The sequence below is a fragment of the Chelonia mydas genome, chromosome 12 (assembly GCF_015237465.2).
Source record: "Chelonia mydas isolate rCheMyd1 chromosome 12, rCheMyd1.pri.v2, whole genome shotgun sequence".
Classification (NCBI taxonomy): domain Eukaryota; kingdom Metazoa; phylum Chordata; order Testudines; family Cheloniidae; genus Chelonia; species Chelonia mydas.
In genome coordinates this window covers 2,926,351-2,950,908 of record NC_051252.2, presented here as the reverse complement: position 1 = coordinate 2,950,908, position 24,558 = coordinate 2,926,351, and the positions used below count along the sequence as shown (strand labels likewise).

Genomic DNA, 24,558 nt, shown 5'->3' with positions numbered 1-24,558 from the left:
GTGTCCGGTGTCATGTTCTGGCATCTTGGGAGATAGGAGGCCGAGATATTTATTTTGTGGTGTATGCACCAGCTCCACAGTTTCATGGCCTCGGTGCATAATGAGTAAGAGCGAGCTCCTCCTTGGTGACTGATATGGAACATGCATGCTATATTGTTGGTCATTATCCACTGACTGGTTCTTGATGCTTGGTAGGAAGTGCCTGCAGGCATTGCGTATTGCACACAGCTCTAGTAGATTGATGTATAGTCGGGTTTCCGCTGTTGACCATCTGCCTTGAACAGTGAGTTGGTTCAGGTGGGCTCCCCAGCCTCTCAACAAAGTGTCCATCGTGATTATTATTGATGGTGGATCCTGCTGAAAGGGGATCCCCAGGCACACATTCTCTGGTTTTGTCCACCATTGTAAGGAGACCAAGACTTTTGGTGGCACTGTTAGTCTCTTGTTCAGGCTGTGTTTGCTGGGGATGTATACTGAGCTCAGCTAGCCTTGTGGGAAGCGCATATGAAGTCTTGTGTGTCTTACCACTAACATTGTGGCCACCATGTGACCTAATAGTTGTAAGCAGGTTCGTGCTGATGTTTGAAGGCTGTTGTTGACTACTTAGGTGAGGCCGGTCAATGTTACGAATCTGCTCATGGGTAATGATGCTCTGGCCTCTGTGGAATCGAGGTGTACCCCGATGAAGTCCAGTTGTTCTACTGGAAGTAGGGTTGATTTTATTCATTTATTTGTAACCCTAGATTCTGAAAGAGGGTGATAGTTTTCTGCACAATGTTTATCGCTTCTTCTTGAGTCAGGCCTTTCAGTAGACAATCATCTACACACGGGCAAATCATTATCCCTCATTTCTGTAAGTGCCACCACTACTGCCAGGGTTTTGGGGAAGTCTCTTGATGAGGTGGAGAGGCCGAAAGGTAGTACTCTGTATAGACAGTGATTGCCCCCCACTGTGAACTGTAGAAACTGTCTGTGAGGGGTGTGTATGATGATGTGACAATATGCATCTTGTAGGTCGAGGGCTGAAAACCAGTGCCCCCTTTCTAGCATTGGTATTATCGTGGTCAGTGTGACAATCTTGAAGTTTTGGGTTTGTACAAATTTGTTGAGCTTTCTGAGATCCAGAATGGGTCTCCAGCCACCATTTTTCTTCTGGGTCAAGAAATAGTGGGAGTAAAAACCCTCCCCTCTGTGTTGTAGGGCAACTTGCTCCATGGCACCTAACTGTAGAAGATGGTTTACTTGCTGTCTTAAAAGGTGCTCACGAGAAGGGTCCCTGAAGAGGGACAGGGAAGGAGCTGAGGAAGGGGGGGTGGGAGAAAAAGGGGATGGCATAGCCCAGTCTTACGAACTCCACAACCCATTGATCCATTGTTATCAACGCCCAGGCTTGGTAAATGGACGTAGTCAATGGTCAAAGAAACATGGTACTGGCGCTGTATAGTGGGGGAGGTCGTTCAGACCCTCGACCAAATATTCAAAACTGTTGTTTGGAGGAAGCCAGTTGCGATGTTGAGGGCTGACTTTGAGATGTTCTCCAGCTCTGTAGCTGCTGTCTGTTTCTTTGTAGTTTGTATTGTCTTTGTTGTGGGTGATGTTTTTGTGTCCAAATCCATGGAAAATAAGCAGAAATTGGGCTTGTTTTAGGCTGAGTTGGCTAGCATTGGCTAGTTTTGGGCTTATTAGGGTTTTTTACGTATGGGGATTGGCATTTGGCTCCAGCTGCTGCATTGCCTGTGTGTGGTGACCTGCAGGTGGGGCGACATGATGTGCATGTGGACTGTGCTTTAAACAATTTAAAGTTCCTGGTTTTTGCCTGGCTCAGCCAGATATTAGCTCCCGGAGGCAACACCAAGGAAAGTAACCAGTACCCAGAGGGGTGTCAAACAACCATAAACAGCCACTGTCCAGCAAGGGAACTACAATTCAATGACTCACCTGCACGAGGCCACGCCGGGGGAATTGCTCAACCTTGCCTGGAGACTCAGCAATGCCCCCCAGACATGCCTGGACTTGTGCTCCCAAGCACATGGACTGAGGGTATAAAACCTAAAACAGGGGGCCTATGCTTGGCCTTTATCCTTCACCCACCTATGCTGCAAGCAACAAGGACACTCTGAAGTCTCCAACTGAAGGGACTGGCTCAGATTTCAAGGGTGAAATCTGTGTACTATGAACTGCAATATCCATTGGGGTGAAAAAAACTGCTTAACCTAGATGCTGCCCAGTCTAATAGGGTTGAGAGTTTAGACTGCGTGCTTATATTTTGTTTTCTTTTGGTAACGAACTCTGACTTTTTGCCTATCACTTAAAATCTTTTGTAGTCAATAAATTTGTTTTACTGTTTATCTTTACCAGTGAGTTTGTATGAAGTGTGTGGCAAATCTGCTCACGTTTTGCAAAGGCTGGTGTATATCCACTTTACATTGACGAAATGGTGAACCAAATAATAAATCTGCATTGCTCATCTTGAGCAGTGTAAGATGGTATATTCCTGGGGTACAGTGCTGGAAGCTGGGGGTGGGATTTGGCTGGTGCCTTTCTCTGTGTGATTCATGAGTGGCTCTGGGAGCTTCATGAAATCTAGTTGGGTGTGGGGCTCCACATGTGGTTGTGCTGAGTGATAACAGCACCTGGAGGGGTTTGCTGCTGGTCACTAGCAAGGCATTGTAAGAGACAGCCCAGGCTGGAGAGAGTTCAGGGGGGCACCGCAGTCCCACAGTCCTAGACTGCACCCTGGGGATCCCGTCACACAGAGTCTTGGGGTTGGCTTGTTTTAGCCTTGTTTTTTGGCTTATTTTGAAATCCGGGTTGCTTATTTACAGCGTAAAAGTTGGCAACTTTACGTAGTGTCGCTGAGGAGTACGCTTTTCAACTGAAAAGGTCGAGCCTTTGTGGTTCTTGTCCTGAGGGGTGGACCTGTACTGAGGCTGTTTCCCGTGTTGATTTGCAGATTTGACCACTAGAGAGTTGGGCTGTGGGTGGGAGAACAGGAAATCCATCCCCTTGGTGGGGATATAATATTTTCTGTCTGCCCTTTTGCACATTGGTGGTACCAATCTGCCAGATTGTCTCTGATGGTTCCACGATGGCATCATTTATTGGGAGAGCTATCTTGGAGGATGAAGATGTTTGGAGGATTTGTAACAATTTATGCTGGTTATCCTGAATCATCTCCGGTGGGATATCTTGACTGATGGCTACTCGTTTAAACAGTTCTTGAAATTGTTTGAAGTCATCAGCTGTGATAGGGGGTGGTGGCATCACAGCTTTATCTAGGGATAACGATGATTTGTGTGCAGGTGATGTGACCTCTGGTCTGTGCCTTCTTCTCTCTCTTCTCCTGTGTACCTCTGAAGTCTCCTAGCTAGGGGATGGTGGGGGTGACCGATTTCACCCCTGGTTGGAGTCGCTGGTCTGGTATGATGAGCCCTTTATGCCGCTCGAGGGTCCCAAGGGATCCATTGCAAGGGGAAGGGCATAGGTGGGCACATCCATGGCTGCCCATACCAAGATTGTACGTCTTGTCTGTACTGAGTTTTGAGTCTCATGGGTTCCCAAGGTGGCCTCCGTGCAGTGGGTGAAGAGTGTTGAGATGAAAAGTGACTTCCGTCTTGATCATCGTCCTCATTGCTCAATATGGGTGGAGTGACAGGCGATATCATTTGCTGTATATTAGTATGCACAGGAGAACTGTCGGGGCTGAATGGGGTGGCTGCAGCACTGAGGAGACTGCAATGTCTTTATGTTGTAAGAATTGCTGTGGTTTATTAGTTTCAGTACCGTCGGTGTCGATGCTGTTGATTTAGATGGTACTGGTGTCTGTGACGATGGCTTATGTGTTGTCTTGGGTCTGTAGCTCGGTGCCAATGTACTCATCGGTGCCAGGGATGGGGGCATGGCCACTGGTGAGGGCCTTGGCACCGTGTCTCTCACCGGAGTGGCTGGTGCCGTTGAGAAGGAGACATGATTACGTCTCAACTCCTTCTCCTTGCAGTGGGGCTCGGCAGAGGTCCTGGTGTGGACAGTGCCGAAAGTGCCTGATGCCTCAAAGGTGCTTACCCGTGTGGAGGTCAGCACTGAGGACAGCCACCCAGTTGGCGACTGCTTCTTTTTCTGTGTCTCTCTATGTGGGGAGGTTGCGGCTCTTTCCATGTATTTTTGGCGGACTGGGTGCTCTCTTCAGTTGAGGCTGTGCCTGGGGAGCCACCAGAAGGGGAGGTTTTCTCGCCTGTGTCAGAGGCCGGCTGCAGTGATTTTTCCACCAGGATCAGCGTTAGGCATGGGTTTCTGTCACACCTGGCTCTCGCTTTTAGGTTGCTACAGAAAGTGCACTTCCTAGGGATGTGCAACTCCCCAAGGCAACGGACACAGAAGGAGTGCCCATCAGAGATGGACATGGCTTTGCAGAATGAGCCACATCTCTTAAATCCTGGGGAACTAGGCATTTTGTAGTGGGGATAGGTTTCCCGCTTCGGAAGAAGCTAATGTAAAAAAAAGATTTTTCTTTACTTAAGTGCTAAGTAGGTACTCCAGTACTAACTGCACTACTTAACTACCAAACTCTACTAAACAATCCAATTTAATTCGTTAAGGTTGAGCAAAAGATGTTGGGACTCTGCCACTGTCAGAACTCTGTCTGAGGCTGCGGATGGCTGAGAAGGAACTGAGGGGGTCGGGTGGCGCAAGATGACTACTGCTTACGCGGTACCCAGACCAACACTGCTACCGAAAATCTCTGATTAACGGCGCCGGGACACACCCACACCTGAAGTGGAGCCCCCACAGGGACATCGCTCGAAGAAGAACCAGTTTTTCTGAGTTGTCCCTGTGTAATCTCAAAAAAAAGAAAAGGAGGACTTGTGGCACCTTAGAGACTAACCAATTTATTTGAGCAGAAGCTTTCGTGAGTCCTCCTTTTCTTTTTGCGAATACAGACTAACACGGCTGCTACTCTGAAACCTGTGTAATCTCAGTTACTCACCTGAACACCCTGGTCTGGAGGAGCAAGGTCTCCTTGAACTGCACCAAGTTAGTTTCTAGCTTGAACTGGGTGTAATCAACAATGGCACTGATTTGAAGTTCTAGCTCTCGGCTGCTCTCTTCCAGAACAGTGTGGGCGGGTTCGGGGTCTGTCTCTATCACCTTCAAACAGAAACGAGAAAAACAACAGTAACCTGACTAAGCACTTGAGCCCCTCCAGAGCCAGGCTTGGTACCACCATCAAAACCGTGAGGGCCATTCAGACACAACCATCCTGAACTTTCCTTCTGTCACCCATTCCTTTGCCATTGATTATCTGGACATAGGTGCTGGAACTAGGGGTGTGGAGGGTGCTGCAGCACCCCCTGACTTGAAGTAGTTTCCATTGTATCCAGGATTTACAGTTGGGCTCAATGGCTCTCAGCACCCCCACTATAAGAATTGTTCCAGCATCCCTGGTTCTGGAGCAAACAGACACCACCCGGATGACAGGGAGAACTGTCTGTGGGAGCACTATGAGGTGGCTGTGTCTCAACCCTGTGTCCCAGCAGAGGGGTTGAGGAAATGGTGTCTGCAGATCAGAATTGGTGAAGAAACATAAAGAAGCCCAGGCCTGAATGACCAATATCACTTTGCTCCCACCCCTTGTTAATACAGTGGACCCAACACTGCAGACACTTGTGTAAAGAAGCCCATGGCTGAATGAACAGGGACTGACTTTCCCTTTTTTCTTAGCAGTGGGTGTTTTTTTCCAGATCATGACTGGGAGTAAATGAGACTGAATTTCCTTTCCACCCCAGGTGAGACAAACATGTCTGGATCAGGGTGGAGGGGAATTGATTGGAAAGGCCTGGAGGTACTGCTACTTCTTATGGATAAAGAAAATATTTGTCTTCTTGGCAACCTTCCATTCAACCTTCCAGAACTTTGAAACATTCATCACCTCTGTTTTTCGGTTTGACCTGGTAAAAGCTATAAAGAGAGAGAGTTCTTGAAGAAAATACTTCTATGGTACCTGAGCCAACCTGCTACATAGCTAATGAAGCCACCTGCTAACACCTGTTGTCTAATACGACCCTGCACACAGTAATGATTTCATGAGGGAAATCTCATCTGTTAAAATGTGGAGAGAGCTCATTTCAAAGTACAGGTAGGGTAACAGAAACACACAGTGGGGAAGTAGGGTCATTCTTCCACAAGGAACCTGTAACTAGAACCTGCTGGGTCTAATTCCCTCCTGACTGAAATCAGACTAAGACATTTTAAGGACAAAATGGACCATTAGATCATCTAGTCTGACCTCCATTATAACTGAGGCCACAGCATTCCACCCAGCTGCCCCTGCACTGCGCCCAGTAGCCCACTGCGCAACTTGGCTAACTCCTATTTCCAGAAAGGCCTCCAGTCTGGATTGGAAGACGTCCAGAAATGGAAAATCCACCTCTTCCCTTGGTAGCTTGTTCCGATGGTTCATCACCCTGGCTGTTAAACATTTGTGCAGAACAGCTGGAGCTGATTAGTCAGCAGTGAATGTGACCCTTTGTCTTTAGGCTTTACACGGATGGCTCCAAATGCCATTGTGTTTGTTTCACTTGCTTTCATAATCTCACTTCTTACCTTCCTCTTTGTTGGGCGTGTGGTCGTCAGGCTCCTCAGAGCATCCACCCACTTGACGGTATGCAGGCGGTCGTCCCAGTCAGGGACCTGGTCCGCAGGAAGCTGGAAGGTGATTCTGGACACCTTACACTTAACTGTGTGCATTTTGAAGGTGGCAGGAACATTAGATTTCAAAGTCACTGTGATGTCCTTAGAACATTCAGCATGGAGGTGGCCGACCTGGAGAGGATCAGAGAGCCAATGCCATTATTTCATCCATGGTCAGTCTGTGGCCAGCAAAGAATGGAGTGTTATTGTGAGCTACACGGAGAAGAAATGGAAGGGCTAGAATGTGAGTCTTCATTTTTCCATGCAGTGAATTTGGTGCCAGATTCACCTCTGTTTATTGCTAGCCCAGGCAATGGTGGTGCATGCTTCCCCACATGGACACCAGCAACAACACACTGGAGGGACCACCTCTAGGAAGCTGCTCCATCTGGGTCTAATGGGAAGAAGATGCACAGCTGGATACCAGCATCCAGATGACACCAGAATCTAGAGCAACTCAGTCTCCTTCAGTGGCCTCGTGTCACAGGGTTTCTGGCCCCATAAATGAAGGAGGTTCAGTTCACCTGTGCCAGAACAGCCATTCCCAGTTTGGCCAATGAAGAGGGCGAAGTGGCACCTGGGGGATTACAAAGGACTAGGGAGAGCCGGTGAGTCAGGAGGTCAGAGAGGTCTCTGAGGCCAGCTGTAGAGAGCACCCTGCAGGCCCTCTGTGGAAAGAGGGAGGTGTCCTCAGGAAGCCTACTGACTTTCAAGAGCCAAAGCCAGTGCCAGGAGGCTGAAAAGGGCTGAGGGCTAGGGAGCCAGAGGAAGGGCTAGCTGGCAAACCTTCCTGAGCCAGAGAGCCAAGCCAGAGACAGCCAGAGAGGGCTGAAGGCTGAGAGCAGCAGAGGGAGACACTTGCTAGCTCTCTAAGCTGCAGAGCTGAAGGAGGTGGGCCAGAGGGGGCTGAAGGCTGGGAGTGAAGTGTGGTGAGGGGCGCCAGAGTCAGAATGGGGGCAAAGTGAGGGCCCAGGCTCTCCTTGAGGTACTGTTATGGGTTATGTGCAGGGGATTTTGTAATAAATTAATAGGGCTATTGGTAGTGAGAAAGACTGTTTGGGCTATTTCTGGGGACTCTGGTGGAGGGAAACTGAGGCAGATGTGCCTGTTCTCCCGTAAGAGGGCGCTCCAGGAAGGCACAGCTCTATCACACCGTACTTTAAAAAGGGAATGGACTTTTATAACCAAGGGAAATTCTGCAACTGAGAGCCCTCTGGGAGCAAGAGCAGTTTCCCAGCAGGCTAGGATCCCATGAATCTCCCACGAGAGTTGACAGTTCTGCCCCCACAGAGCTCCCACCTCTGCAAGCCCAAGGATTCAGAGAACTGACCCAAGACACAAACCGGAGCTCCTGCATGGCAGCGAGGAGCACTGCCACCTAGCTCTGCGTCAGAGCTCTGCTAACTACACGTAACTTGCTGAGCAACCTCTTGTGCATGGGGAAAACAAAGTGGTCCCTGTATACCTGGGGAGAGAAGACAAGCGAAGCCGCAGCAGGCCATTCAAACCTCATCACGTCTGCTTTGCTGCGATTGGTTATCGTGAAGGTGACCTGGTAGGGCTTCCCGATGTGACAGTCCCCAAACTGGATGTGATCTTCTCTGGCAGCTAGAAAGAATGAAAATGGGGATGCTCACTGATTTGGTTACAGCACTTATGGGGCAGTGACTACTCGCACAGCACCCTTCCCCTCATGTGACTTCCTTCCCATCCATTGGCACATACACACCTGCTTCAACCAGAGAGAGCTCTTAAAGCAGCCCCTCCTCAAGCAGTGCATCCAGCTCTCAGCCACGGACACACGTACCACCCCACTCACTGAAATCAAAAGGCCTCCACAATACATTACAGCCTGCAACACACCTTTCCACTTGGAGGACATACGCTCAGGTGTCCTGTGTAACAGAGATACACAAACTCAGCTGTAGAGAGGGCACAATAAGTAGGGCCTGTGATGTTGCACCCCCATAATGCTTTATAGAAGTATGCTTATGAGTGTAAATATGACATGACTGGAATATGTTTTATGCTAGATAACCATGTAACATATCTCTGCAAAGGTTATGATCTATTGGATATATTCATCCTGTTTGTATGCATGTATCATTTTTGTATTCAAAGTTATGAATATTGGCTATGTACTTGTTTGATTTTAAGTAGCCTCAGTGACGCAGTTGGTCAGCTTCTTGAGAAAAGATTATTCTCAGTAAGTGCCCAAACAAGAAACACTTAAGCTAACAATGAACTTTGAGAGACACCAATTCCACATCTGAGATTTCCTGGGAATGTGGCGTTGGTCTGTAAGGAACTGAGTCATGCATGGACATGTGACTTGCCCATGTGACTCCAAAACTCCATCTTGGAGCTGGATTCTACAGAGGAGAGGAGAAGGGGTTTCCACCCACAAGAGAGAGACTATATAAGCCCCTGGGAAAACCCCTCCATTTTGTCTTCAGCTGGCTCAAGAGGTAGCCTCTCCGCCCCGAAAGGATGCCTGAAAGAAACTGGAACAAAGGACAGTAACTATAGGGGTGTGAGTGATTGCTGGACCCAGACTAGAAGGAGGCTAGTCTGTCAAAGAAGCTTATTGGAACATCTCTGAGGGTGAGATTTATCTGCATTTAGTTTCCTACTGTATTAGGCACAGACTTGCATATTTTATTTTATTTTGTTTGGTAATTTACTTTGTTCTGTCTGTTATTACTTGGAACGACTTAAATCCTACTTTCTGTATTTAATAAAATCACTTTTTACTTCCTAATTAACCCAGAGTAAGTATTAATACTGGGGGGGGAGGGGGGGCAAACAGGTGTGCATATCTCTCTATCAGTGTTATAGCGTGAACAATTTATGAGTTTACCCTGTATAAGCTTTATATAGGGTAAAATGGATTTATTTGGGGTTTGGACCCCACTGGGAGCTGGGTATCTGAATGCTGGAAACAGGAGCACGTCTTAAGCTGTTTTCAGTTAAGCCTGCAGCTTGGGGGGACGTGGTTCAGACTTGGATCTGTGTTTGCAGCAGGCAAGCGTGTCTGGCTCAAACAAGGCAAGGTATTGAAGTCCCAAGCTGGCAGGGAAAACGGGCTCAGAGGTAGTCTAGACACATCAGGTGGCTGTCCCAAAGGGGTTTCTGTGATCCAGCTCATCACAGAGCCCTATCAAATTCATTGTCCATTTTGATCAATTTCATGGACAGAGGGTTTTAAAATTGGTCAATTTCACAATTTCAGATGTTTACATCTGAAATTTCATGGTGTTGTAATTGTGGGGGTCCCAACCCAGGAGAGGGTCATGGGGGGTTGCAAAGCTGATGTAGGGGGGCCGTGGGATTGCCACCCTCACTTCTGTGCTGCCTTCAGCTGGGCTCTGAAGATAGCACAGCTGAGGAGCTTCTGCTGCCGGGGAAAGCACACGGAGGTGGGTCTGATCTCCCACCAAGAGTGGCCATACAGGGAAAGAGGAAGTCCTATCCCTCCACAGCCCAGCCGACTAGCAGCTAGAGCCCGGTGAACGGCAACAGCCCCCCACTGGGGTGCCCCCAGCCCTGCCCCTTCTCTGCCCCTCCAATAGCTAGATTTCATGGGGGAAGTCTGATTTCATGGTCCATGTCATGTTTTCATGGCCGTGAATTTGGTAGGGCTCTAACACTAAGTACCACACATGCTAGCAACTCCTGTATAGCTGCGGTCTCCACTGGATGTCACAGAAAGAGGCTGTTTGACCTGACATGTCCCTTTTAGGGATACTCCCCAAGTGCATGTTGGCCATTTCTGACCCTCCTCTTCTATTACTAACAATTAACAGCACTGTTTTCTCTGGACATAAGATCTCCTCTCCTCTAAGCCCTTGTGTTGTTCCCACTTCCTGCCTGCTCTCAATAGTTTGGTCTTCTTAGCTCCTGGAGCAGCGTAGGTTTTCACCAATCTATATAGCTTCTACCTCCCCCTTCAAAATCCCAACACCACCAGCTCTTGTCAGCTAAACGGACAGCAAAATTTCCACGGACTTCAACAGCAGCAGGCTCATTCATTCCAAAATCCTGATTTACCTTCTAAAAACCTCAAAGGGGCCAAACTATTCTCAACAACACCTCTTACCCTCCACTCTGTCCTCCTCCAGCTGCCCCTCTGCATTCTCCTCGTTGCTCTCTGCTACCAGCCCATGGATGTTCTCCAGCGTGATATCGTCTTGGTAGCCCTCTCCCACCATCTGAATGCAGGTTTCCTCATACTGGTTGTCCACCACTGACAGATGGATTTTCCCTTCCACCCGCTGGGCAAGTCTGGGTTTGAAAAGCACATCAAACTCTGCCGATTCACCATTCTGCAGGATTAGAGAGGCTGTGTGGGGTTTCCTTCCTGCAAAGAAATGGAGCATTTGGGCTGGAAATCAGACCTGAGAGTTGCAGACATACAGAAGGAGACATTCGTAAGAGGTTTGAACAGGAAAACCAGCTAAAGCATGGCTGTCCCCAAACCCTTGTTCTCCTGGAGGGTGGCTGAGTTCCACAGGGAGGAGGTCACATGGCAGACTCGCTCCATACTGCAGGGTCTATGAGTATGTCTTTGCTGCAGAATTAACTTGGGCTCTTACTCAAATGCTGGTTCCGACCTGACTCCCATCCACACACAAAACCCTCCTCACTCCATCCAGTGCGATGGTGCTTTCAAACAGGGCTAGCTGGCCTGTCCATGGCTATCGGCTACAGGTGAGGCACTGCTTTCTCTCAGGCTGGTAACCCACCCACTTTGCAGCAAGTACTCAGGCTAAACCATTTGAGTGCTGGTAATCCTCAAATGCCTTCCTACAATTCCCCCGGGTGCCCAGAAGGACAAATTCTCCCCCAGTTCACTGGGAAAGAATCACAGAGCAGCTCAATGCACTGCGGCACAAAGACTCCTGGGAAGTGCTCCGGAGGTCCTGGTGTCTGCAGCACCAATGAGGACCCAGTAACTCAGGCACCACTTTCTGGCCTAGCTGCTCACTCCCGGGCTAGGCTAGTCTTGGGGCTCAGACCCGGGTGCCAATCACCTGACTTAACTTCACAGTGAAGACATCCCCTACGAGAGCTGCTGGAATTCTTCACTTCTGCCAGCGTCATTGCATTTACCTTCTCTGCCCGATTCATCCCCCTCACTCTGAGCCACATAGAGGCAGTGAGTTGTAGGCCTGGATTTCAGTGAGAAAACTCCATAGTCATCCAACAGGTCAACCATCACCTGGAGAAAGAAAAACACAAAGCATGGCAACACGGGCTAGGATATGGGGAAGCAAGTGGAGTCATCGAATGTTACCGATGTTCCAGAGAACCAAACACTCATTGCTTTCACTGTTAGAATGTATTAGAATGTAATCAAACAGAACAGACTATATTCCTCTGAAATTGAATAGACTATAATTGGAAATCAACTGAATACAATAGAATGCTATTAGAAGGTAATCAAACAGAACAGAATGTAATTAGAAAGTATTAAAAGGTAACTATAGAATAGAATTAAAATAGAATTCATTTTAATACTTTCTAATTACAATCAAGTAGAATAGCATGTAATTATAGTATAATAGCATGTAATCAAATAGAATAGAATGTTACTGAGTAGAATGGAATTAGAACATAATAGAATGTAATTAGAAGGTAATCAAATAAAATAGAATGTAATTAGACAGTATTAAAATGTAATCATGTAGAGCGGAATGGAATTAGAATGTAACAGAAGAATTCTCATAATTATAACCAAACTGTGAAGAGGAAACCAGCTGTCTTCTGATATTGTTAACTAAGAATGACAAATTGGTCAGAAAATCAGACACCCTCAAGGGCAAGTAAGTGAAAGTCAGTCATGCGCGATCTTGGCTGACTGACACCCATTTCAACTAGTGGTTTATTAAGGCACAGAAAGGAGAGCTGGTGCAGAGGGCCATAATATCAGACTGGAGAAGACACTGAAGAAGTTATTGGGAAGGAGACAAAGATGAACAGTCAAAAGCCTTCCCCTTTGGAATTGTCCTATAGAATCTGATAGAAAAGAGGAGCTTTTCTATTGTTCTCCAGAAGCATCCTATGGAATTTAATAGAGAATTATATCCTTGCTACGGATGGTTCAAAACACATGCAGAAAGGATCTCATTCTATATTCAATTCCATAGAGTTTTAATGTGCTTTCTAGACATCTCTACTGGCTTCATTTGTATTAAGTTCTATAAGGCTTGTCCATAACAGGAGGAAAATTTGCTTCAGTGCCATTTTTAAGCTTTTGCCTAGCAAGTTATTACCTGGACGGGTATCACGCCACTGTTCTTAAGGACAAAAGGAAGTTTCTCCGAATGCTCGAGTAGGAGCCTCTTGAAGAGGAGCAGTGGGTTCCCTCTTTTGTTGCGGAGGACAGGGCGCAAGATGGTCACTCGGGGGAAGTTCCCATCCCCGGTGATATCAAATGTTAAATTTCGTGATTTAGCGACCAAGCTGCAGGGGGTAGGAAAAAATCATTGTTCCAGGCACATGCCTGCTATGTACACAGGGGACAGGAAAGCCCACCCCCAGGAAACAGTGGATTAAATTACCTTGGCAGTCCATCAATGAAAGCCTCAAAAATGCACTGGTAGCTCTGCATCGTCTGTGGGGTGAAAGTCACTGTCGCAAAGGCATGGGAGTGGCTGGGGACGCACATCCGAACGGGATCCACCTCGAAGATGTCATTAATGCGGGCAGCAGCCTTAGGGGAAACCCAGACAGCAGGGGTGGCTATGAAATACCCCTCCCATCGACACAGTCAGTGGAATTCACACACACAAAACATACACAGTATAAGAGCCACAGGGGCAAGACTCTCCCCTCAGCTGTCAGGAGGTTCTCCTCTCCTGTCTCAGGAAGGGATGTCAAACAGCATGTTTCTTGACTTAACGAATGAACTGTCAGGATCAGAAAAAACCCATCCTGTTCCAAGTGGTGGGGAAAGTGGGGTATTTGAGACAACAGTATGTGATAACTAAAGGTAAGGGCTCACTTTTTAGCAGCCACCACTGCAGCATAGCACATAGCTGTTTGTATGGCTCTATTAGTCACTCAGTTAACTCCACACTTTAGTGCCTAGATTTATTGCCCTTCAGACCCTTTGTGTATATCACGAATCTCACTAAACACCAGACTAAATGAGAGAAAGCCATCCAGATGAAGAAGAAGAAAAGAGATCAAAGGGTGCTGAAAACAACCCAGACTGGCTTTACGCCGGGGCAGACCAACACATCAGTGCCATTCCTCTGTGTATAATTTTGTCAAGGGTCAGGATCGACTTAAGGAAGGGGCTTGTCACAGTATGAGATGCTGGCAAGTCTGGCAGTGGAAGGGGGGATAATTAGGGTTGCTTATCACAAAACGGTTTGTTGGGCTCTTCTGACTGGCTGCTGTGAGGAATGGGGACTCTGTCACTCCTATGGGTAAGAGGGGACATTTCTCTCTAGGACTCCTTGGGGATTGCTTTATTCTTCCTCACAGTACGTGGTTACTAATCAGATCCATATCTTATCAGATCCCATGTGATCAGTGCTCAGCTTATCGTACCTCATTCCAGGCACCGCCAGCAATGGGCTGATCGGGAGGCTTCACTGTGGATCAGCTTGGGCAGCAGTCTAACACTATTGGGCCGGGGTGGGAGTGACATTCTATTACCCTACACTGGTCCAGACCAGGCAAGGCTGAAACACACATCTCAGAAACCCTGCATGCTGCTCCAACCTGCTTGTGGGGCCTCCAGTGGATGGTCCCACACCCGTCCCTTCAGCTCTTATTCTGACCTTGCTGGAGACAGGCTTGACCGCGAGGACCACGTCACAAGGAATTCTGCCCACATTGGCGATCTTGAACCGAGCTGTTGCCTGGTGCCCAACCAGGACGTTGCTGAAGATGAACTTGTTCTCATCTGATACAAACACCCCTCCGCCATCCGCTGTCTGCAGGATCTGGTAAAGGTTGATGTTGCTGCAGATCCTATGTTCCTCAAAAATGGTCCCGATGTCATCAACCACAATGGCTGAGGGAAGACAGACATGACAGCTGAGACCGTGTGTTCTCTTCTGGGCTGAGAAACATAGGCCTAGTTTGTCTTGGGAGCAACTCTACTGACTTCAGTGGCATTAATGCAGGATGAACTTGACTCAAGAATCCTTTTTTTCACAAGTCAGGGTAATGGCACACCCCTGAGTGAGCTGTCAGCAATTTGTATTGAACCTCAGGCCTCTGGATCTTAAGGAATGTGCCTCTATCACCTACATTTGTCTATCCCGCATCCACTCAGTGTGGCACTCTGTCCCACATCAGTGGTGGCTGGGCCACTCTGAGGGGGGTTTATGAGCCCACTGCAGTCTGAGTCAACACTTATTGCCAGCAGTAGAAGCTGGAAATGAGTCAGCAGTGTGCCCTCATTGCCAAGAGGGCCAACGGCATATTGGGCTGTATTAGTAGGAGCATTGCCAGCAGATTGAGGAAAGTGATTATTCTCCTCTATTCGGCACTGGTGAGGCCACACCTGGAGTATTGCGTCCAGTTTTGGTCCCCCCACTACAGAAGGGATGTGGACAAATTGGAGAGAGTCCAGTGGACAGTGAAAATGATCAGGGGGCTGGAGCACATGACTTATGAGGAGAGGCTGAGGGAACTGGGGTTATTTAGTCTGCAAAAGAGAAGAGTGAGGGGGGATTTGATAGCAGCCTTCAACTACCTGAAGGGGGTTCCAAAGAGGACGGAGCTCGGCTGTTCTCAGTGGTGGCAGATGACAGAACAAGGAGCAATGGTCTCAAGTTGCAGTTCGGGAGGTCTAGGTTGGATGCTAGGAAACACTATTTCACTAGGAGGGTGGTGAAGCACTGAAATGGGTTACCTAGGGAGGTGGTAGAATCTCCATCCTTAGAGGTTTTTAAGGCCCAGTTTGACAAACCCTTGGCTGGGATGATTTCGTTGGGGATTGGTCCTGCTTTGAGCAGGGGATTGGACTAGATGACCTCCTGAGTTCTCTTCCAACCCTAATATTCTATGATTCTATGTTCCTTTGACTTGGATACATGTTGCCCGAGTGAGGATGGAGTACAGCTGAAGCACACACTTCAGGGTTTGGCCCAGAATCTATTCCTCAGACCAACTCTTTTCTCATGATCCCTCATGGCAAAAAAGCAACAGCCACTGGGGAATGGCAAAGCAGATATGCTGCAGGTCTCTCCGTCAGCCTATCCTTCTAGACGCCAGCCTCTCTCTTGGGAAGGAAGAGGACAGAAGGCCCAGCTGTCACATTTAGCTGTCACAGAGGTATCAGGTATTTCCTAATGTTTCACTGGGTTTTCCCCTGCTTGCTTCTGGCTCAGTCCTGGCTGACTAGAGAGAACGATCATTCCCTGTTCCCCATTGGTCTCGTCCACAGCTGCTGTGGCACCTCTTGGCCTCCCTTTCTCTAGACTGAACAGTCCTACTCTCCCAAACTCCATAGGTCAAAGTGGCAAAGAGTCCTGTGGCACCTTACAGACTAACAGACGTATTGGAGCATAAGCTTTCGTGGGTGAATACCCACTTCGTCAGATGCATGTAGTGGAAATTTCCGGAGGCAGGTATAAATATGCAAGCAAGAATCAGGCTAGGGATAAGGAGGTTAGTTCAATCAGGGAGGATGAGGCCCTCTTCTAGCAACTGAGGTGTGAACACCAAGGGAGGAGAAACTGCTTTTGTAGTTGGCGAGCCAGTCACAGTCTTTGTTTAATCCCGAGCTGATGGTGTCAAATTTGCAAATGAACTGAAGCTCAGCAGTTTCTCTTTGAAGTCTGGTCCTGAAGGTTTTTTGCTGCAGGATGGCTGCCTTTAAATCTGCTATTGTGCGTCGAGGGAGGTTGAAGTGTTCTCCTACAGGTTTTTGTATATTGCCATTCCTAATATCTGATTTGTGTCCATTTATCCTTTTACGTAGGGACTGTCCAATTTGGCCGATGTACAGAGCAGAGGGGCATTGCTGGCACATGATGGCGTAGATTACATTGGTGGACGTGCAGGTGAATGAACCGGTGATGGTGTGGCTGATCTGGTTAGGTCCTGTGATGGTGTCGCTGGTGTAGATAGATGGGCAGAGTTGGCATCGAGGTTTGTTGCATGGATTGGTTCCTGAGTTAGAGTTACTATGGTGTGGTGTGTCATTGCTGGTGAGAATATGCTTCAGGTTGGCGGGTTGTCTGTGGGCGAGGACTGGCCTGCCTCCCAAGGCCTGTGAAAGTGAGGGATCCTTGTCCAGGATGGGTTGTAGATCACTGATGATGCATTGGAGAGGTTTTAGCTGAGGACTGTATGTGATGGCCAGTGGAGTTCTGTTGGTTTCTTTCCTGGGCTTGTCTCACAGCAGGAGGCTTCTGGGTACACGTCTGGCTCTGTTGATCTGTTTCCTTATTTCCTCGTGCGGGTATCGTAGTTTTGAGAATGTCTGAGAAAACAACAGAACTCCACTGGCCATAACATACAGTCCCCTCTGCTCTGTATGTCGGCCAAACTGGACAGTCCCTACGTAAAAGGATAAATGGACACAAATCAGATATTAGGAACGGCAATATACAAAAACCTGTAGGAGAACACTTCAACCTCCCTCGGCGCACAATAGCAGACTTAAAGGCAGCCATCCTGCAGCAAAAAACCTTCAGGACCAGACTTCAAAGAGAAACTGCTGAGCTTCAGTTCATTTGCAAATTTGACACCATCAGCTCGGGATTAAACAAAGACTGTGACTGGCTCGCCAACTACAAAAGCAGTTTCTCTTCCCTTGGTGTTCACACCTCAGTTGCTAGAAGAGGGCCTCATCCTCCCTGATTGAACTAACCTCCTTATCCCTAGCCTGATTCTTGCTTGCATATTTATACCTGCCTCCGGAAATTTCCACTACATGCATCTGACGAAGTGGGTATTCACCCACAAAAGCTTATGCTCCAATACGTCTGTTACTCTGTAAGGTGCCACAGGACTCTTTGCCACTTTGACCTATGGAGTTTGGGAGAGTAGGAATGTTCAGTCTAGAAAAAGGGAGGCCAAGAGTTGCCACAACAGCTGTGGACGAGACCAATGGGGAACAGGGAATGATCGTTCTCTCTAGTCAGCCAGGACTGAGCCAGAAGCAAGCAGGGGAAAACACAGTGAAACATTAGGAAATACCTGATACCTCTGTGACAGCTAAATAACTGTACAGGCTGTCAGAGGTCACTGTCCCTTCCCCTTACTGCCCTGGTGGATCAGAACGCTGGTTTGTCAGCTCCTGCCTCTTACCTCCCGCAGTTGCCAGCTGATGCCTCAGAAGAAAAGGGTCCTCCCTGCTCCATACAACACACCTAGGTTGGACACCAGCATGGGGGAATGTCTTCCTGAGCCTGCCTGCAGTGATCAGTTTACACTCTGAAGCATGAGAGTTGGTTACCTACTATCCCATAATGTGCTGCCAAATCCAGCAAGGAATGGAGGCAGGCAGTGGAGATTTTCAAGATGAGCCATCTTCTCTCTCAAGGGGGGGTGTCAAGGATAATGCAGCCCCTCTCCATATGCTCCTTGGGGAAGAGGGAGTGGATGCAGTGATTCAGCCAATGGCTGTACGGAACATGTATATACCTGGTAGGCATGACTCAGCAATTACGGTGTATGGGATGCCTCCCGGATTATCGTCGGGGTCTCTGTCAGCGATGTCGATGGCCAGGTATTCCTCACACTTTCCCACTGGCTCTGCTAAACAATCAACTGTGATGATCTGCTGGCCTCCTGCAGGGATGGATCCAAACCCAGGATACACTGTGAACATGCCTAGAGTGAAGCGAGCCTGCAAAAGAGTCCAGGGAAAGCCTGCCTCAGACATCCTGCCAGTTAACAGTCCCAGGAGAGGAGCATTCCACTCCCTTCATTTCTCCCTGCTTCCCTACAGCCAGTCATGATCACTGCACATTCCCTGGGGCTGCTAGGACCTGGAACAAACTCTCAGTACTCCAACAGCCTTCTAAAGAGGATGCATAAAGCATTGGGTTGTCAGTTTAATGGTCATGCCATGTGCATACAGCCAAGTTCAGGAACCTACCTCAGTCCCCCTGCCCTAGGCAGCAGGGGAAGCACCAGAAACCTTCTGGTCAGCTCAAGAGTGATGCTGACAAACTGTAGAAGAAGCAGCATGTAATCCTCCCTGGTCAAAGGAAGGGGATTGGGGGAAGTAAAGGGAGGGGAAAACAGCAAGGATCCTGATTTCTGATAGGGAGCAAAACAAAAAGGAGAAATATCTTCCTGGAAAAGTAGGAGAGAGGAATGAGAGTAGAAAGATTGGGGGAGAGAAAGGGGAAAGCATGTGAGAAAGAAAATCACCCAAAGAAAGAATATCAGCTCTGGAGCAGACATACCGTAAATGAGAACAGCACATTCTCTGATCTAGCTGCCAAGGCAGGGTCATCCCTGGGGGAGCGGAAGAATTCAGACCGAAGAAGGGCCCTAGCAGACACTGCAGCTGATGTGAGGAGCGGGGTGGAACATGCATCCACCTGCATAGGTGCTGACTCCGTGGGTGCTCCGGGGCTGGAGCACCCACAGGGAAAAATTGGTAGGTGCTCTGCACCCACCGGCAGCTCCCTGGCAGCTCCCCACCCCATCCCCTCTCCTCCACTTCCCAGCTCACCTCACCTCCGCCTCCTCCCCTGAGCGCGCCTTCCCCGCTTCTCCTCTCAGCGCTTGCCACCGCGAAACAGCTGTTTCGTGGCATAACAAGCTGTGGGAGGGAGGGGGAAGGAGCGGGAACGCGACGCGCTCAGGGGATGAGGTGGGGAAGAAGTGGGGCTTGGACGGGGATTTGGTGAAGGGGTCCAATAGGGGCAAGAGGAGGAGTTGGGGTGGGGACTTTGGGGAAGGGGTTGGAATGGGGGGAGGGCTAGTGTGGAGTTGGGGCAGGGCCAGGGGGGCGTGAGCACCCACCAGCGCCAGGAGAAGATGGCACCTATGCCCACCTGCGCAACAAGGTTGATGTCCTTCTGAAGAGATTCTGAGCGCTTGCTTTGTTTGCCAACCGGAGGGATTTTGCTTAGGGTCTCGCTGTCACGGGAACGGGAGTGCTTGATGTGGGATGGTCTGGAAGAAACAGCAGAAATACATCATGCTGGGGTCTCCACTGTGTCCAATCCCCTCCTGGGTTTGACTGTCCCAGAGCTGGGATTGCCCTGGGAAGGGGCACACCCATTCTGAGCAAGTGTCCAAATGTAATACACACAAGTGCATGACTGGCTGAAGGACATTAATAACAACACTGATCACATATATGCAATCTCTCATCCACAAATCCCAGCACTTTACAAAGAAGGGCACTAATAAGCCCGATCTTGTCTGTAGCACTTGTCATCAGCAGAGCTCAAAGTGCTTTACAATGGAGGTCAATGTCATCACCCCCATTTTATAGATGGGGAAACTGAGGCACAGAGTTGTCAGCATTAGCTAGTGCTTTCTCTTACCCCTTTTTTGGTGAGATGGGCAGATCTCGTATTAGCTTGCTGATGAAGTATTTGAAATCAAGAGCGCCTTTGTTCTCCAGAGTGAAGCTGCAGGTCTTACGGGTGCTGTTCATCATGGAGCCAAAGTTGATGAGTGAGGCAGGGGAAATGCTGTACTTAGTGAACAAAGAATTCACTGACACTTTCACTGGAATGCTGGCAATGGTCTCGCCTCCTTCACAGACATTGGGCTCAATCACCTAGGCAGAGGAGGGTGGATTGGCAAGTGGAGTTTAGAGGACTCTGCTGGTCTGTTTCATAAATCCACAGAGTTGCTGCCTACTTAGCCAGGCACTCCCCCCTTGTGTCAGTTCCCTGGTGACTTGAAGGCCTTTGTCGTTCCTAAGATTACCCTTGCAAAGACTTGGCAGAAGTCCCTAGGAGCTTTCATAGATTCACAGATTCCAAGGCCAGAAGGGACCACTGGGATCACGTTGCCTGACCTCCTGTGTAACACAGGCCAGAGAACTTCCCCCCAATAATCCCCAGAGAAGAGCTTTTAGAAGAACAGCCAGTCTTGATTTAAAAATTGCCAGTGATGGAGAATCCACCACCCCTTGGTAAATTGTTCCAGTGTTTAATTACCCTCCCTGTTACAAATGTATGCCTTATTTCCAGTCTGAATTTGTCTAGCTTCAACTTCCAGCCACTGGATCATGTTAGACCTTTTGTCTGCAGAGCCCATTATCAAATATTTGTTCCCTGTGTAGATACTTATGATCTGTGATCAAGTCACCCTCACACTTCTCTTTGTTAAACTAAATAGATTGAGCTCTTTTAGTCTATCACGATAAGGCAGGTTTTCTAATGCTTTAAGCATTCTCATGGCTCTTTTCTGAATCCTCTCTAATTTACCAGCATCCTTCTTGAGTTGTGGGCACCAGAACTGGACACAGGATTCCAGCAGCGATTGCATCAATGCCAAATACAGAGGTAAAATAGGTTTCAGAGTGGTAGCCGTGTTAGTCTGTATCAGCAAAAACAACGAGGAGTCCTTGTGGCACTTTAGAGACTGACAAAGCTCTGTCTTTGCCTCCATGGGTCCCGCATTTCCTGATGGATTTCGCTAGCCTCAGAGGCTCACTGTGACCCTCCACGTAACCCTTCTTTCTCTAGAGACAAGGGTCACAATCTACTGAGCCATTTTCATCATAAGCCAGTGAGGGAGGTGAGGAGAAGTTATCCTTCCTTGCACAGTCTCTGTTGTCTCCCAGTCTCAGTGATTAATCAGGGGGCAAAGGTGGGGTGGGAGCCCGGGCCCACCCTCTACTCTGGGCTCCAGCCCAGGGACCCTAATAGTATCAGCTATGGTAGCTCACCTTTTAGAAACATGACATGTACAATTCCCTGGGCTACTTCCCCCACAGCAGCCCTCACTTCCTCAAGCTCCACTTCATCCTTACCTCAGGGCCTCCTTCCTTGTGCCTGATATGGTGTGTACTACTCAGCCTCTCCAACAGCGCAACTTCCTCCCACAGCTCCTGACATGGACACCCACCTGACTGACTGGGAGGCTTTTAACTAGTTTCAGCCAGCCCCTGATTGGCTTCAGGTGTCCCAATCAACCTAGCATTCTCCCTGCCTTCTGGAAAGTTCTTAATTGGCCCCAGGTGTCTTAATTTACCTCGAGCAGCTTCCATTTCACTTAACCTGGTACCAGGGATTTGTTTAGCCTGGAGCTAATATATCTATCTCCCACTACTTTTCTATAGCCATCTGGCCTTGCCCCGTCATAAGACTAAGAAATGTATTTGGGCATAAGCTTTCGTGGGCTAAAATCCACTTCATCAGATGCATGGAGTGGAACATGCAGTAGGGAGGTATAAATCACAGCATATGAAAAGATGGGAGTTGCCTTACCAAGTGGGGGCCAGTGCTAACAAGCCAATTCAATTTAAGTTGGAAGTAGGCAATTCTCAACAGTTGACAAGAAGGAGTGGAAATCACTTTTGTAGTGTTAATGAAGCCAATGTAAACAAGGTGGACCATTTCAGACAGTTGACAAGAAGGTGTAAGTATTTAGCAAGGGGAAATTAGTTTTTGTAAAAACAACGAGGAGTACTTGTGGCACCTTATAGACTAAGAAATTGATTTAGTTGCTGTAGCAACCTATCCACTCCCAGTCTCTATTCAGGCCTAATTTGATGGAGTCCAGTTTGAAAATTAATTCCAGTTCTGCAGTTTCTCGTTGGAGTCCGTTTTTGAAGTTTTTTTGTTGAAGAACTGCCACTTTTAAATCTGTTATTGAGTGACCAGGGAGATTGAAGTGTTCTCCTACTGGTTTTTGAATGTTATAATTCCTGATGTCATATTTGTGTCCATTTATTCTTTTGCGTAGAGACTGTCCAGTTTGGCCAATGCACATGGCAGAGGGGCATTGCTGGCACATGATGGCATATATCACATTGGTAGATGTGCAGGTGAACAAGCCCCTGATGGTGTGGCTAATATGGTTAGGTCCTATGATGGTGTCCCTTGAATAGATATGCGGGCATAGTTGGCACCGGGGTTTGTTGCAGGGTTTGGTTCCTGGGTTAGTGTTTTTGTTGTGTAGTTGCTGGTGAGTATTTGCTTCAGGTTGGGGGGCTGCCTGTAAGCAAGGACTGGCCTGTCTCCCAAAGTCTGTGAGCATGAGGGATCGTCCTTCAGGATAGGTTGTAGATCTCTGATGATGCGCTGTAGAGGTTTTAGTTGGGGGCTGCAGGTGACGGCTAGTGGCATTGTGTTACTTTCTTTGTTGGGCCTGTCTTGTAGTAGGTGACTTCTGTGTACTGTTCTGACTCTGTCAATCTGTTTCTTCACTTCACTAAGTGGATATTGTAGTTTTAAGAAGGCTTGATAGAGATCCTGTAGGTGTTTGTCTCTGTCTGAGGGATTGGAACAAATGCAGTTGTATCGTAGAGCTTGGCTGTAGACAATGGATCGTGCGATGTGGTCTGGATGAAAGCTGGAGGCATGTAGGTAAGTATAGCGGGCAGTAGGTTTCCAGTATAGGGTGGTGTTTATGAGACCATTGTTTATTAGCATTGTAGTGTCTAGGAGGTGGATCTCTTGTGTGGACTGGTCCAGACTGAGGTTGCTGGTGGAGTGGAAATTGTTGAAATCCTGGTGGAATTCCTCAAGGGCCTCCTTCCCATGGGTCCAGATGATGAAGATGTCATCAATGTATCACAAGTAGAGTAGGGGCGTTAGTGGACGAGAGCTGAGGAAGCCTTGTTCTAAGTCATCCATAAAAATGTTGGCATACTGTGGGGCCATGCGGGTACCCATAGCAGTCCTGCTGACTTGAAGGTATACATTGTCCCCAAATCTGAAATAGTTGTGAGTGAGGACAAAGTCACAAAGTTCAGCCACCAGGTTTGCCGTGACATTATTGGGGATACTGTTCCTGACGGCCTGTAGTCCATCTTTGTGTGGAATGTTGGTGTAGAGAGCTTCTACATCCATAGTGGCTAGGATGGTGTTTTCTGGAAGATCACCGATGGACTGTAGTTTCTCAGGAAGTCAGTGTTGTCTCAAAGATAGCTGGTAGTGCTGGTAGCTTAGGGCCTGAGGAGGGAGTCTACATAGCCAGACAACCCTGCTGTCAGGGCGCCAATGCCTGAGATGATGGGGCATCCAGGATTCCCAGGTTTATGGATCTTGGGTAGCAGACAGAATACCCCTGGTGGGGCTCTAGGGATGTGTCTGTGCGGATTTGTTCCTGTGCTTCTTCAGAGAGTTCCTTGAGCAGATGGTGTAGTTTCTTTTGGTAATCCTCAGTGAGATCAGAGGGTAATGGCCTGTAGAATGTGGTAGAATCATAGAATCATAGAATATCAGGGTTGGAAGGGATCTCGGGAGGTCATCTAGTCCAACCCCCTGCTCAAAACAGGACCAATCCCCAACTAAGAGTTGTCAGAGAGTTGTCTAGCAGCCTCTCATGCATATTCCGATCTGTTCATGATGGGTCACTATAGAAACTAAATCAATTTCTTAGTCTCCAAGGTGCCACAAGTACTCCTCATTGTTTTTACAAAAACTAATTTCCACTTGCTAAATACTCACACCTTCTTGTCAACTGTTTGAAATGGGCCACCTTGTTTACATTGGCCTCATTAACACTACAAAAGTGATTTCCTCCCCTTCTTGTCAACTGTTGAGAATTGCCTACTTCCAACTTAAATTGAATTGGCTTGTTAGCACTGACCCCCCACTTGGTACGGCAACTCCTATCTTCTCATATGCTGTGTATTTATATCTCCCTACTGTATGTTCCACTCCATGCATCTGATGAACTGGGTTTTAGCCCACAAAAGTTTATGCCCAAATAAATTTGTTCGTCTCTAAAGAGGTAAAATAACCTCTCTAA

At 48.1% G+C, this 24,558-nt stretch overlaps 1 protein-coding gene across 2 annotated transcripts in view; it reads right to left on the bottom strand.

The window, feature by feature from the left end:
• The window catches only part of HYDIN (HYDIN axonemal central pair apparatus protein), a 446,380-nt gene that overhangs the window by 52,867 nt on the left and 368,955 nt on the right, over nt 1-24,558 (bottom strand). For both annotated transcript variants that reach the window (XM_043526330.1, XM_043526331.1), the window contains 11 exons: nt 20,169-20,407; nt 19,671-19,791; nt 18,304-18,508; nt 14,481-14,716; nt 13,251-13,402; nt 12,963-13,152; nt 11,800-11,908; nt 10,787-11,047; nt 8,153-8,295; nt 6,601-6,819; nt 4,985-5,145 (listed from right to left, as the gene is read on the bottom strand). In XM_043526330.1, the coding sequence (XP_043382265.1) occupies nt 4,985-5,145; nt 6,601-6,819; nt 8,153-8,295; nt 10,787-11,047; nt 11,800-11,908; nt 12,963-13,152; nt 13,251-13,402; nt 14,481-14,716; nt 18,304-18,508; nt 19,671-19,791; nt 20,169-20,407 (2,036 nt within the window). The remainder of the gene's footprint in view (nt 1-4,984; nt 5,146-6,600; nt 6,820-8,152; nt 8,296-10,786; nt 11,048-11,799; nt 11,909-12,962; nt 13,153-13,250; nt 13,403-14,480; nt 14,717-18,303; nt 18,509-19,670; nt 19,792-20,168; nt 20,408-24,558) is intronic.